Source organism: Corapipo altera, unplaced genomic scaffold (assembly GCF_003945725.1).
Source record: "Corapipo altera isolate COAL_440 unplaced genomic scaffold, ASM394572v1 2b, whole genome shotgun sequence".
In the NCBI taxonomy this organism is placed as follows: Eukaryota; Metazoa; Chordata; class Aves; order Passeriformes; family Pipridae; genus Corapipo; species Corapipo altera.
This window is the reverse complement of record NW_020884874.1, coordinates 7,784,943-7,799,595: the sequence shown is the minus strand read 5'-3', so window position 1 is coordinate 7,799,595 and position 14,653 is coordinate 7,784,943. Positions and strand designations below refer to the sequence as shown.

Sequence of the window (14,653 nt, the reverse complement as noted above, 5' to 3'; positions counted from 1 at the left end):
TCAAGCTCTGTCAAACTTTTGTGTGTCAGTGTAACAAACAGGTTCATTTATGTGGAACTTATGTCTGGTCCTCTGCAATACTTGTGCAGTCCCACATCTTAGTTTAAAGCTACTTTCACTGGCAGTTTAAAGCGAAGAACTTCAACAATCACAGTGCTTGAAAGGTAGACACATTTCCTTCTGCCAACTTGACTCTGGGAGCAGTAATTTTGGATGAAAGGAGAAAGATTTGGGGGACTTGGCTTTTAGACTACTACAAAATATTTGTGAGATCTGATATCCTTATTCTTTGTTCTCTTATTCAGCTATTTTTTTCCTCTAACCCTTAGATGAGGAAGGCAATAAGATAGCTATGTGGTAGCTGTCTTGTACCACAGCAGGAATCAGGTCCATGAATAGCTTCTTGGATGTTTCTGAAACACAAATAGGTAACTGTAGAAGGCAGCAAGAAGGGAAAGGAGGGGGAAGCGCTGAAATGGCCAAAATTAAACACTCGTCAGTTGGGCATGTTTTGTCTGTCTAAACAACAATCATGACTGCCATTTGGAAACTCCTGCTTGTAGTTACACAGATTTTTTGTTAAAAAGGCTGCTGCCTTCAATAAGAAGTTGGCTCTGTGCAAGCATATTCATTCAAGATGTGTTGGTTGAATGGCTCCTTTCCTTGCTGGTTTAAAAGCAAGACTCTTGGGTACAGGGGATGGAGTCCGAGCCTTTGCCTCATTCTGCATTCATGATGGCCAGGTTGCAGCCTGCCTTCACATAATGAAAGCAAGGGGCATAGTCCCTTCAGCAGTAAAATTCTGGGAAGTATATGCAGAATCTACAGCTGTACAGTGGTGTGGAGTTGGGGAATCTTAAGGTGAAGCAAACCTATTGTCATTTTGAAGTTACGGGCTGGTAGTTCACAATGCGTGACAAAGAATTTTGGAATCTTACAGTCACAACACAAGGCCCATATGTGAGTCGAATGTAAATGGATTTGGGTTATTGCAGTTGGAGAATAATGGTATTTCCACAACACGGTGTATAAAAACTTTGAAACAATTTCCCATCTACAGAATCTAGAGGAGATTGCAGGACTCCAGGAGTGCTGTCTGTCTGCTTACTAAATTTTCATACCAAAAATGGGCATTATAGAAACAACAAAGCAGTTCTTTGTGAAGGAAGCCAGAGTGCAAAGTGACATGTACTATGCAGAAGTATTTACTGTCTACTGCTACTTCATACATTTATACATATACGTATGTATACTTTATACATGGTATTTACTATACCTAAAGTGTTCAGACCTTCATGATGCGGTCATCATCACTTTGTATAAGAAGAAAGGAGTTAAATCAGACTGTTCAAATTACCGTGGTATTACTCTGCTCTCCATTGCTGGCAAAATCCTGGCAAGAATACTCTTGAACAGACTAATACCCGCTATAGCAGAAGGAATTCTACATGAAAGCCAATGTGGTTTCAGAGCCAACAGGAGCACCACAGACATGGTGTTTGTTCTCAGACAACTGCAAGAGAAGTGTAGGGAACAGAATAAAGCTCTCTGTGTAACCTTTGTTGATCTCACCAAGGCTTTTGATACTGTGAGCAGAAAAGGTCTATGGCAGATTTTGGAATGTTTAGGATGTCCCCCAAAGTTCCTTAAAATGATCATCTCACTCCATGAGGATCAGCACGGCCAAGTCAGATATGGTGATGCACTTTCTGAGCCCTTTCTAATTGAAAGTGAAACAAGACTGCGTTCTTGCACCAACCCTATTCACAATCTTTTTCAGCATGATGCTCCAAAGGGTCTCGGCAGACCTTGATGATCAGGACAGTATCCACATTCGATACCGTACTGGTGGAAGCCTTTTCAACCTAAGGTGACTGAAGGCCCACACGAAGACCTTAAATCATCTTGTCCGGGAGCTGCTTTATGCTGATGATGCCGCCCTTGTGGCCCACACAGAAGCAGCTCTGCAGCATTTAACATCCTCCTTTGCAGATGCTGCTGAGCTCTTTGGGTTGGAAGTCAGCTTAAAGAAGACAGAAGTTCTCTATCAACCTGCACCTCAGGAAGTCTTCCATCATCTCCGTATCACCATTGACCAATCAGAGTTCAAATCAGTCCAGCAGTTCAATTACCTAGGCAGCCTCATCTCCTCAGATGGTAAGATTGATGCAGAGATAGACAACAGGTTAGCAAAGGCATATAGTGCTTTTGGAAAACTCCATAAAAGAGTATGGCACAATAAACACTTGAAGAAAAGTACCAAGATCACTGTTTACAGAGCCATTGTTCTGTCTACTCTCTTATATGGTTCCAAATCGTGGGTCATCTACTGCCACCACCTGCGACTCCTAGAAGCTTCCATCAACGCTGCCTCCGTAAAATCCTAAACATCCACTGGTCAGATTATGTGACCAATACATCTGTTCTAGAACAAGCAGCAGTCACAAGTATTGAGGCCATGTTACTGAGAACACAGCTGCATTGGGCAGGACACATCTCAAGGATGAAGGACCACCGCCTCCCTAAGATCTTGCTCTATGGTGAACTTGCCACTGGCTGCCACAAGAGAGGAGCCCCGAAGAGAAGATACAAGGACTCCCTGAAACAACATCTCAGCCTTGGCTATATTGATCACCATAACTGGTCTACTCTGGCCTCAAATCAGGAGGCCTGGAGACACGCCATCTATAACGCTGCTGCTTCTTTTGAGAACGCACGCAGGATCACTCTCGAGGAGAAAAGACAATGCAGAAAGAATCGTGTCTTGCAGAATATACCACCTAAGGAGTCTTTCTGCTGTGCCTTTTGCAGTCGGACATGTCTATCTTATATTGGCCTTATTAGCCACCAGTGTGCTTGTAACAAATGTGGATAGAGCCTTTCCCAAATCTTCGTTCTCGAAGCCCAGCCATGATGATGATGATACCATACTACTCAACTAACTACTCACTGCAACATAGAATATCTCACTCAGGAACCTTTCTTCACTTGTGTTGGTTTAGAAAGGAAAATCATCTTTCATTAACTACAAGCTCTTTGAGATATCATCCATAGTCACTTTCACTGTGTGACATTCAGTGTTGGCCAAGCACTCAAACCAGAGACTTCATCATACTGGCAGTGCTCATAAGCCACCCTCTTGTGCAATGTCATTTGTATGGTTTAAATAGCTAAAGCACATGCAGTCCACTCAGTCCATGTCAGAAGCTTAACCAGCAAGTCTGATGTAAAAGGTAAAAAAGATCTGTGTGTCTGAGATGAGAGTCAGAAAAAGTCAGAGTCAAACTGCTGTGAGGGTAAAAAGCAAAAAAAAAGCAAAAAGCAAAGTTACTACAACTATGCAGTTGTAGTAAAGAAGGCTTTGGAGACAGATTGGATAAGGTTGCTGCTTGGAGAAGCACAACTGCCATTGACTTGAATGCTTGACAGGAACAGATCATGAGGAAATATTCTTGTTGTTGGTTATAAGAGCAGGAGGAGGCAGGGGGAGCACACCTCTTCTGGTATTGCTGAGACCAAAAAATATCTTCCAAAAAACATGTTGTCAGATTCTCTGCTGCAGTGTGAATCTGCATATAGACAATCACTTGTTAAGGAACATGCTTCTGGTGTGTACTGATATACAGTATCACTACTAGATATATTTTGAAGAAGCTGAAAGATCCAACCAGGTGAATAAAAGTTGGCAAATCAAAGTGATGGGAATACACAGATAAGGAAGCAGTTATTGGCAGTAGTTTTGCTACTCCCAAGTTCTATCAGGCTGTTTTCTTAATATGCATTCCGGAAAAACTGCGTCTTGAGAAGATTAAAGAGAGAAGCAAAGAGATTTGGTGGATCAGTCACCTTTCTCCTTCAGAGGAATCAGCTCTGTTATCTACTGTTTTCCTTCATTTTCCATTTGTTTAGTCTCTCAAGGGTTCTTTTCTCTATTTTATTTTTCCTCCTGTACAAAAATTAATTTATTTTCCAAATCTGTGCCATCTTGGCAACAATTCTTTAAAACTGTGCTTGCCACACAGTGTTCCTCTTCAGTGTGGGCTTCAGCTCTTCTCCTTGTGGCTGTTGTCTGCTCCTTTTGGCTGATCTCTCAAGTGCCCACAGAGGACATGGAGAGGTAGTGGTCCTAAACTACATCTTTTCAGGAGACACATTCCAGAAGAACTGAGATTTGTGGTCTTTCCCTGTGGAAGCTAGAGGGAAAGAAACAGGTGATTTTTTCTTTAATGTACCTGAAAAAAGAAGAGCTGCAGTTGAATGAAGTGATAATAACACTGGATCTGACCTCAGGGAAGGGCTTTCAGGGTGGTTAAGCGGGAATGCTCTGGTTCTGTCAGAGCACTACCACTGAGAAAAACATCTTCCTGTCTACATCATCCTGTAACAAAATTGAGGAAGTTGGATCTCTGCAAATATTCATCAGGATCTATGTATTCCGAATTGGAAGGGACCCACAAGGATTATAGAGTCCAACTCTTAAGTGAATGACCTGTACAGGGATCAAACCCACAACCTTGGGTGTTATTAGCTCCATGCTCTAAGTAACTGAGCTGTCTCAGGGTCTACTATGTACTTGCCTGCATCTGGGCAAGAAGAAATGTAAAGTTTATTCATATTTCTTTAAGTATTGGGAGTTACAGGTTGTATCTCTCTCTCTCTCTCTCTCTCTCTCTCTCTCTCTCTCTCTGGTGATGCTGAAGTTTAAATACAATTCTAAACCAAAAAGCACCTCTAGCCCAGGTGTAAGAGCACTGACAGCATCCAACATCCCCTTTTGAAAACTGTAGACTATTACCTAGCGCAAATCACTGTAGATATACAGAGTTCTCTTTTAAGAAAATAAGTCCTGTTGTTGCTGATATGGAGTATAGCTTATTTCGAAATCTCATGGGAAAGATTAATTAATGCAAACAGCAAGATCTCTTAAGACCAAAACATTTTGGATTCAACAAATGTTTAACTACAAGTCATAATAAAAAACCCTAAAAATTACATTAAGTATCTGCAGCTCTCATCTGAAAAAGAACCATGTTGTATAAGCTGGTAACACATTTAGTTGTGTTTTAAGGTTTTCTGTATCAGATTCCTAGAGAAAGTCGGTTATGTTTAAAGTAGTAGCTCTTTTAATTACATTCTTTATTCTTGCAACTCTAGTTTGTAGTATATAATGTCTTATATAAAATCTCTTTCTTTTTAAGGCACAAGGAAAAGGAAACATAATGGACTACAAAAAGGTTGGTAAATTACATTTATAATTAATTTTTAATATTTTTAAAATATTTTCAAGGATATTCTTGACAATTGAAGGAGACTTCCTTATCAAAGTTAGGCTATAATTTGTGCATGTGTATATGAAGGGAGAAAAATGGCTCATGCCATTTCTTGATTTTAAAAAGCCAGTAACAGCTGTACTGTAACTATCAAATGTATCTATTTAATGATAGAATTTTAATAATGTATTTAATAATAGTAATTTAATAATTAGTAGACATTGAATAATCATTTTTGCTGTTATTTCTCCCATTTACTTCCCCAAACTTGGTTTTGAAACCAAGATTCTGATGGCTTTTTCTGTCTTTTTTTCTTAAAGTCATTTGCAGGTTAGATCCTATCACTGGTCTCTCTGTTTTGGTAGAGTATACTGCTAATTTTTTTTTAAATCTTGCCTTAGTTCCAAGCCATCTATTAAAAAATATACATACACATTTTATAATAGTTTGTGTTTCTTCCAGTCCCCATTACAACTTTTGGCTAAGTCACCACTATATTTGCTGCTCCTCTATAATAAAGGCAGACCTGACTAAGTAGCTGGAAGTAGCTGGGACACCCTAAAGCTCTTAGAGAGCTGCAGGAGATGGCTGAAAAGGTTCCCCCTGGTTAAATATTTGAGCACAACATGGTTGTGGTAGAGACAGATGATGACATCGTGTCCCCAGCTCACTGAGTATGACTTGTTCCGAGTCTTGAGTAGATTGTGAAGGCCCAGTCAGTTATCTCCAGCATCAGTGGGAAATAATATATACATTATTGAGCCACATGCGTGATTGAGAATTGCTTCTTGAATTGGGACCTGAAGAGTGTTACAGCTCTGACTGATTGCTGCTAGTATGGAAGGCTAACACACAAGTACAGGTCAGATTATTTAAATTATTCTGTATTAAGAAAAACTGTGATTTGGATTATTAGAAAAACTCTGTCCTTCCTCTTAGAACTTAAAAAGGATCTTAACCTTACCTTGCTACTTAAAATCATTGTGCTTTTAGGTTTTTCTCTACAACAGTCACAGTTGTATCAGTTTTCTTTTTTCTAAATCACCACTGAGAGCACTAAATATATTCTTCAAATATGTCTGTGAGGCACTTCTGTGAATGTTTAAGCCAGGCCACTTGCTTTTGTAAGTCCAGAAGGGGTTTTCTCCTTTTAATTGTTACAACTGTGGTCCATAAAATGTCATTCCCGTACTTTAAAAACAAGAGGGGGGAGGAAAAGCATCTAAAATTGCTTTACTAAATTAAACATTTGTCAGTGTATTCTGTGTTTTGACTGAAATTATTTCCTGTCTTGGATCCTACATATGAAATTTAAAAACTTATAGTATGCTTAGGCAATTTGGACACTTGGAAAAAAGGTAAGGAAGGAGAAAAAACCCTTTGAGTTTTGTATTTTGAGCAACTGACTTCTGGCAGAAAGCACGTGATTTTTATTAGCTTCGGGTAATTATCTCTTGCACAAGCACAGCTATTATGAGTTTAATAATGATAGTGAAAAATTCTACATGGTTTTTGTGAACTCAAACAGTAATCAACTTTGGTTTTTGTAGACGTCAGTTTTAAAACTATGATGTCAAATCCTTCTTTTCTATGTTTCTTTTTTTAATATAAAAGTTGTCATTAATTACATCCATGCTAAATGAACTCAGTAACCTGTAGGTCACCCCAGCAGAGTAACTTGGCCAGTACGTAGAGAGTGTGTGCAGTACAAAGTAGTATTTATTCTTTTGCTCTTTACTGTGTTACCTTTTTTCCTTGTGTTTTGCACAATGCTCAGTCTTTTCTTCTCAGCATCACAGTCCTTTCTCATCTTTCTATTCAGTTGCTAGAATTACTTTAACATTTCTAATCAAAGCAGGGGGCTTGTTTCTCACTGAGTGTCCAAAATATCTCAATTTTGAGACCGATTAAGAATTTTGAATTGTTCTTCTGATGCATATTATATTAAAGTGGTATCCGTGATTTCTTTCACAGACAAAAAAATCTGAATTGTCCTAGCAAGTTTAGTGAGGTCTCTGACACAAATGTAGCAGTGAAATACTTTGTATGAATTTCATTAGGTCTGAGACTGTCATGTCAATAAGTTCACTATGTTCTGCAAATTTTTTAGGTTTTTTTCTCCCAGCTTTGCTCAATCTTTTTATCAGAAGGACTTTGCTATCACAAAAGGATTAAGGTCTGTTTCTGAATGTGTTTTCTCACATTAGTATCTGAATGTTTCACTCTGTTTTTTCCTACACCATCACACCACATCCAGGCAAATTATTGATACATCATTGTGGTGTTTGAAAGTCTCTTACAGAGATGAAAAAGTAATTTCAGCTGTTTTAGTGGGGTTTCTCAGCTAACAAAAGGGAAAGTACCAATGTATGGCAGGGACGAAATTCATGTGTGTCATTGAAAGAAACAGCAACTTTCCTGTCACCCTCATTTGTATGTGGCAAATATCTCAGACTTTTTGAAGTCAAAAAGCTTTTACCCATTTTACATCTACTTTGCATGCAAGATAAGATGTGTAATTCTGAAACAGCAAATTGAGATTGTCAATTTGTTACCGTTTGATAATAATGATTTAAAACTTCTCTGAAGTCAAGGCCTTGATGGTGCTTGGCGTTATACAGATTTGTTAAATGAGTGTTAAAAGGGCACAACTAGTAGCAGAAGTGAGAAAGCCAGGAATAATTCTTGTTTTCTGGCCAAGGCTCTAGAAAAATTATGAGATTACACTAAATAAAGAAATTAATCCTGGGTTTTGCAGCCAGTGAGTATGCTATGCAAGGATTTGTTATTTTTCTAAACGCAATATTCATAAAAGATAAATTAAGTGAAAGAGGATGTAGCAAAACTTTTTTTTTTTTTTTTTTACTGTAGCCCTGTCCATTTGCTCTGCTGTCTGTTATAGAGGCAAACTGGCATGGGAAATACTATGTAGTATGCCGTGACATACTTTCTTGATTTGTATATGAAATATTATATATATGAAATGTTATACATGACACCAGCACAGGGAGCAGAGTTTGTACAGTGCTGGAAGAGCATTTCCCATTTGGCAGGAAAGAGAAAAAAGATGGGAAAGGTCACATTTGGAAAAAAGGAGGTTTCTCAGTGGTAGCCTACTGTCATGCAGCTAATAAATAACACTAACACAGTACCATCCAGTTGTGTTAGCAAGAGGTGCATGACTGCCCTTCCTCACTTCACTGCTGACCACCACGGTGAGTGCATTCATCCTGCTGCAGTGCAGCCCCATGGTGTAAATGACAGTAGTCCCACGGATTTGTTTAAATGCCAGAGAATCATCATGAGATGTGTCATGGGACTGTAGATGGTAGACTATTCACTCTCTTGCTCCTGAAATGCAGCAAAGAGTTAAGAACAGAGGGTTGTTGTTTGTAGGTGCTTTTGAGCTGTGTTGGTTTTCTGTGAAGATTTGTCTTGTTTGTTTTGGAGCAACCTCTGCCATTAGATCTTTTTGTTACATATAATGAAAAACCAGTGTCAGTGATTTAATGAAGATGGGGTTTTTTTAGATGTTTTAGTAATATTACAAAAGCAACCAAAACCATTCAGATTAAGCAATTTTCTTATTTTTTGGAATTAATGTCTGAATTATCAAGGTGTACATCCAGTATCAACAACCAGTTGCATCTTTATAGTCAGTGGGCATTTTCCCACTTCTTTGGTATGAGAGTTCAGCGCAACTTTTGTTTCACTAAAGCAAACAACCATCACATTTTTTAGCATAAATATGAAGTTGATTGCTTGTGTGTATGCATTTTACATTAATGGGATTTAAGGAAGTTATGCTTTTTGGTAAAAAGTCATCACAAGTACCATTGTTTAGATTTAAAAGCTAGTGGGTCTTGTTCAAAAGTTCAGTGTGAAAGACACGGAAAGGCCTAAGGAAGAGGAGTTGGTATCTCTTCTAAAACAACAAAGAGTCTGTACAATCACTCCGTCTCTCAGGTTGACTTATAATTTTTTGCCAAAGTGTAGTATAAGAAGTGTGTAACAGCAGTGCTCCTTGTAAGCAGGCCATCCTTCCTCTGCTCCTGGGGGCAACCCTCATCAGATTTGGTCTCATCCCATTTATAGTGTAGCTTTTAGTTTGAAGTAAAAAGAAAATTCTTCTGTTTGTCAGATGAGTAAGGAAAATAAATCCTACTCTACTTATGGAAGTTTCTGCAAAGTGTCTGGGCCCTTTGAAGATGCATTTATTTACCTTTGTACAGAAGAAATTTCTAAGAAAATATTGGATAAATACTGCCCCAGTTTCAGCTGACATATTCTGCATGTAGCCAACAAAGATTTAAAAAAAAAAAAAAATCTTATGACATTACAAAGTGATGCAAATAAGTGATCGTCCAGCCCGTTTTGAGAACATAGAGCACAAGCCTATGTCCAGCCACAAAAACTCCAGGAGTGGTTGCTGAAACATTCCAAAGTACTTAGAAAAGAATGGAAAAAGCCTGACAAAATTAATCTACTACCTGTGAAACACGTCATACCTTTTTGAAGTAGCATTTCAGCACCAGTGCGTATTGAGCATGCTGTTCCCACAAAAGAGAAAACAAATTTAGAAAAGCCAGTGCAAAACACTGCATACACTTAATAGCATTGTTCAGTCACTCAGCCACAGATCAATTTAGATTTTGGGGTTTGGGTTTTCTTTTTATTTCAGCAAATACTGTGCACTGCAAAAATGTAGAATGTTTTAGCTCACTTCAAGATCAGAGAAAATGCATGGTGTTTGAAGATTTCATTATATAAAAAATTAAGCTGTTTTAGGATCATTCTTCTAAAATAACAACATAAAAAATTCTGAAGTTACTTGTTGATATCTTGCCACTGAAATAATTAATCCTAAGTTTGACTATTGCAAAAAAAAAAATTAGGAATTTCAGTGTTCTCATTCTCCTATTGCACATAAAGTCTAGTACAGCCAAAATACTCAACAATCTCTCCGCCCCCGATTTGTTGTTCCCTACAGGTAGCACTGTCTGAAAGGAATCTTCTTTCCTTTGGCTAGTGAGGCAGAAATGTCTCAGCAGAGAGAATTTGAAATTAGTTGTCTCTGTACTTGAACACCTGCTTACTTTTTGACTCCTTTAATTCTTCAGTCTCCAAAATCCAGCAGTTCTTAGCTTGCCCCTTTGACCTCTTACTGCCCTCAGACCAGCCGTTCTGTCCAACAGCAATCCAGAGCAGTTGGTCTGAAAGGCAAATACTTAACTGCTGTGGTACGGATGAGAAATGATCCCTTTGCCTTTTTGAAACAAATGGACTGGGAAACAGTACTTTGAACTCTACTTTATTCACAGAATCGTACAATAATTTAAGTCTGAAGGGACCTCTGAGGGTTGTCTGGTCCAGCCCCTCGCTCAAAGCAGAGCCCATATGGGTTTGCTCAGTTAACTTTTGAGTATCTGCAAGGACAGAGATTGCACAGCCAACCTGAACAGCCTGACCAGTGCTTGACCCCCCTCCTAATGGAAAAGAATTTCCTTGGGTCTAATCAGCATTTCCCATGCTGCAACCTGTGCCCATTACCTCTCATCCCTTCCATGTACACCTCTGAGAAGAGCTCAGTTCTGGCTCCTGGCCCATGAGGTAGTTGGGACAGTAGTAACAGCCTTCTCTTCTTATGGCTGAACTAAACAATTCCAGCATTTTCTTGCAGAGCACGTACTGCTCCAGGCCCATATCACCTGGGTAGCCTCCCACTGCACTTGCTGCAGCGCAGCAATGTCTTTCACTTAATGGGAAGCCCAAAATTGGGCACAGCACTCCAGACTCAGTCCCAACAGCCTCAAATAGGGGCAGTAGTTGCTTGCTGTATACACTTGCTAACACAGCCTGAGAAGTGGTTTATGATCTTTGCTTTAAGGACACACTACTTCAAGAAAAAAAAAAAGTGTGTCAATAACTAACTATGAAGGAAAAGGAGTGTAGCTGAAACACCAGAAAAATAGCATGTGGTGTGTGTTGGTCATTGATTTAAATCTAGTGGAGTGTGGTCAAGCCTGGTAAGTAAGGGGCAGATTCTTTTAGATGTACTTGTGTACCCTATGTGAAACTAGCAGTTGGTTTGAGTTTCAACATCACCATTTAATTACTTTTTTTGTATTTGTAACAAACCTGTAGACTCTAAAAGCTGTGTAGATCCTATTGAGATTGTTAATCCAAATGCAGAATATCCCTTATGAATGTGCCAAAATACTTAATAAAAGACTTCTAAACATTAATGCTTCAAAGTAGGAGCAGAAATATGAATCCACTACAATTTTATGTATCATATGATCTAGGCAGCACAGGGTTTTTTTTCATTATCTTAAGACAGTGAAGATTATGATGGTGCTGGGTTTTTTAGTTCTTAGAATCATAGGACAACATTCAGAGGTAAAACTTTGGGTTCTGAGCTTCATCTGTATGAGGCAAAACTGTCAAGCCTGGTCAGTATCTGAATGTGTTGAGGAAAACAGAAGATGCTGAAGAAAACTGTGCTGATATACTGTGAAGGAGATCACTTCTCATCTGAGTTTAAACTTGGCTGTGCTATTGGAAGACTACTTTATAAGCTGAATTTAAATAACCAGTCACCAGTTGGTGATTTTTTGGTGTCTCAGCACCTTTAGAACAAAGTAGGGCTGTAGTGCCCATGGTCTGAACAAAAGCTTACAAATAAGAATGGAGTATTCCAGCATATCTCACAGTTCAACAGGAGAAAAGTATAGCTAAGCAATCTGTATTTTGACTTGTATTTGGTTTTAATTACTGAATGTCGTTCTGAAGAAGGTTGCATGGATTAAATTGTTCCTACAAGTGGAAATATGCACAAAATGATGCCGTGTAAGTAGAGACTAAAAGAACAGACTCTTTTATTTCAAAGAAATTAATGAAGCAGCTTAATTAAAGTTTATAAAGTAACAAATAAAAGCAGTTCATTTTGCTTTTCTGGGTATTTGCTGCAGAAATCAGCTGCTCCTACCCAAATGAAGTTTTAAAATAATACCTCTATTCTGGATACATTGGTTTTTTATTCTATGTTCTTAGTTTGTGAAGTTCATTACATAAAACTATTGAAGGTCAAAATTTGAGAGAGTCTGAAAGTGTAACTGTAATGCAGTGGAAAATACAACTAAAGTCTTATATTAGGGGAGTTTTGCATATAGCAGAGCTACTGAAGCTTTTTTTTCCTATGGAGTTATTTCCTGTATTTCTCTAATAACTATCCTACTACCAAATGCCAAATTTGTACTTCCTTTTTTTCTTTTACAACCCCAGCTGAGATAGAGGTAGCATGCAGTCTGGTTAGTTCAGACTGCTTTGCCTCTGTGTATGCTCATTTGAGTTGACCAGCCACTTCTGCAAATGGAATATAAAAGAGGTAAGTTTTTGAGGACTGTAAGTTGTTCATTTCATACAATAATCTTTAACTGAAAAGCTGAGAAAGGAGCTGCCAGAGGAGTGGGTATTTTTTGTTTTGACGTTCCTTGAACTTTGCTTGGAAATGTTCAATAGCGAATTAGTCTGATTTTTGTATAGTGATTTCTCTGCGTATAGTTTGACACGAGCTTTGCAATTGTATGGGCTTCAAAGCAGTATGTGTGTCTAAGGACTTACTCAAGACAAGCGTGTAAATGGATTGCGTCCTTGTGTTAGGATTCTCCCCCTTTCCAGATTGTGCTGTTTCAACTAAGTCATGGTACATATGTGCGATCATACATATGCCTAAGCTAAGCTCCTCTGACCTTTGACCAAACTGAAGACTTTCTAGGAGCTATTTTCTTTGCTGTTTACATCCCAATATATACTTACATGAGTATTAGAAGGCGTGCTAATCCTCTTTAATAAGCTTTAGCAAATCAGCAGAGTTTGCTTCAAGATGTGTGGGTTCCACTGTCTCACAAGGTTGTGCCTCAAAGAAAGGGAAAGAGACACCTTTTCACACTGCTAGCATGCCTCTGTCTCACCTATCCCACCTTTGCTGCAGAGCCGTGAATATGTGGCTGATTCTCATTCATTAGAAGACATGTGGAATTAGCTGTGCAATGCATTTATGCCTCGGGGCAAGTTCCTTTCCAGCACACAGTGCAGGAAGATTGTAACTGAAGTGAGAATAAAATTTTTATGAACTGGGACTTGAACACTCAAGTGCTGTAATATGCTTTCAGCTAATTTCATCTTTAAATACAGATAATGAATCCACTCCAGTTTGTATTCAGATAAGAAGTGTCATTCATTCTGTATGAATGCAAGTGTGTATAGAAAGCGGGTAACTTTCCATTTGGTCATATCTTAGGATTTTTTTATTTTTACATTATTTTAACTAGATAGGTAAGGTCATACTGATGTATTTTTAAACGAAGCAATGAGCTGTGTATTGGTGGAAAACATGACTTATAAAACCTTGTATAGTTTGTTACTGTAGAAGAAAAGCCCCTCTTTTAAAAGCTGGTACAGTGAAGTAAGATGGCTGTGAAAGCCAGGTGGGGCACATTAAAGATCATGAAATGCTTTAATGCTTTTGGAATAATCAAATCCCAGAGATCCACCTGGCCTTGATTCCCAGGCTCTGGCATGAGGCATCAGGCTAGAGTTGGTCTGGGAACACCTGTATTTTAGAGTGGAAAATGTAACAGTGGAAAATGTGGCAGTCTCGTGATGCTGTTCAAGAAAAAATAATAACTAAAGATAAAAATGCCTTTAATAAGAGTGTTTGCTGTTTAGAGCTTCTGCTAAGTTCAGGTACTGGGAAAAAAACATGTTTTGTTTCTAATTTTTGTGTTATTTCATAAGAAATTTAACCTAGTTTGCCCTGAAACATCTGTTATTCCATGAAAATATTTTCTTTCTCATATGGTGCATCACCAAGCCTTTGTCAAATTCCATAGCCTTAGTGAGAAGGAGGAGTTTGCATGGATGTAGCTCAGTATGATAGTTTAACACATTTTGCTGACACAATTTCCTTTTGTCCACTCTGACACATGTAATCACGTGGTCTATAAATAGAAACTTGTATTACAAAAGACACACATTCAACATGTGTCATCCTATGCCAGTTTCCAAAAACAGGTGATAAGATTGGTGTTCATGAAATGCAGGTTTTGACTGCAGAAAACAAGAGTGAGTGGCTGGTTTGCCAGTTCTGAACAAAAGCTCTCAGGCAGCGGCTGAGGTATGAAATTCCCAGATATTTAAAAATTTTAATTTTTTTTTTAATTTAAGTGTGCACTTTGGAGAGCCAGTATCTCTCAGGTGATGAAGTAATGGGTGATGTAGTTTAAACTACTGTGCACAGTTTAGCTGTAGTTGAGAGCCAAACAGAGCAACTGAGAGGATTTAAGAGCTTTGTCTGATGGCTTCGGTTTTGCCTTTACCTC

General features: G+C 38.5%; 1 protein-coding gene and 1 long non-coding RNA gene across 2 annotated transcripts in view; one reads left to right on the top strand and one right to left on the bottom strand.

Annotated features, from left to right (window-relative positions):
* The window catches only part of PDSS2 (decaprenyl diphosphate synthase subunit 2), a 120,172-nt gene that overhangs the window by 103,187 nt on the left and 2,332 nt on the right, over positions 1–14,653 (top strand). The window contains exon 7 of the mRNA XM_027634198.1: positions 5,199–5,234. Coding sequence (XP_027489999.1) covers positions 5,199–5,234 — 36 coding nt within the window. The remainder of the gene's footprint in view (positions 1–5,198; positions 5,235–14,653) is intronic.
* On the bottom strand, positions 3,933–13,579 carry LOC113942977. Its single transcript, XR_003526136.1, has 2 exons — positions 13,089–13,579; positions 3,933–4,193 (listed from the first exon to the last, which is right to left on the bottom strand). It is a non-coding gene; the product is annotated as an uncharacterized LOC113942977 (long non-coding RNA).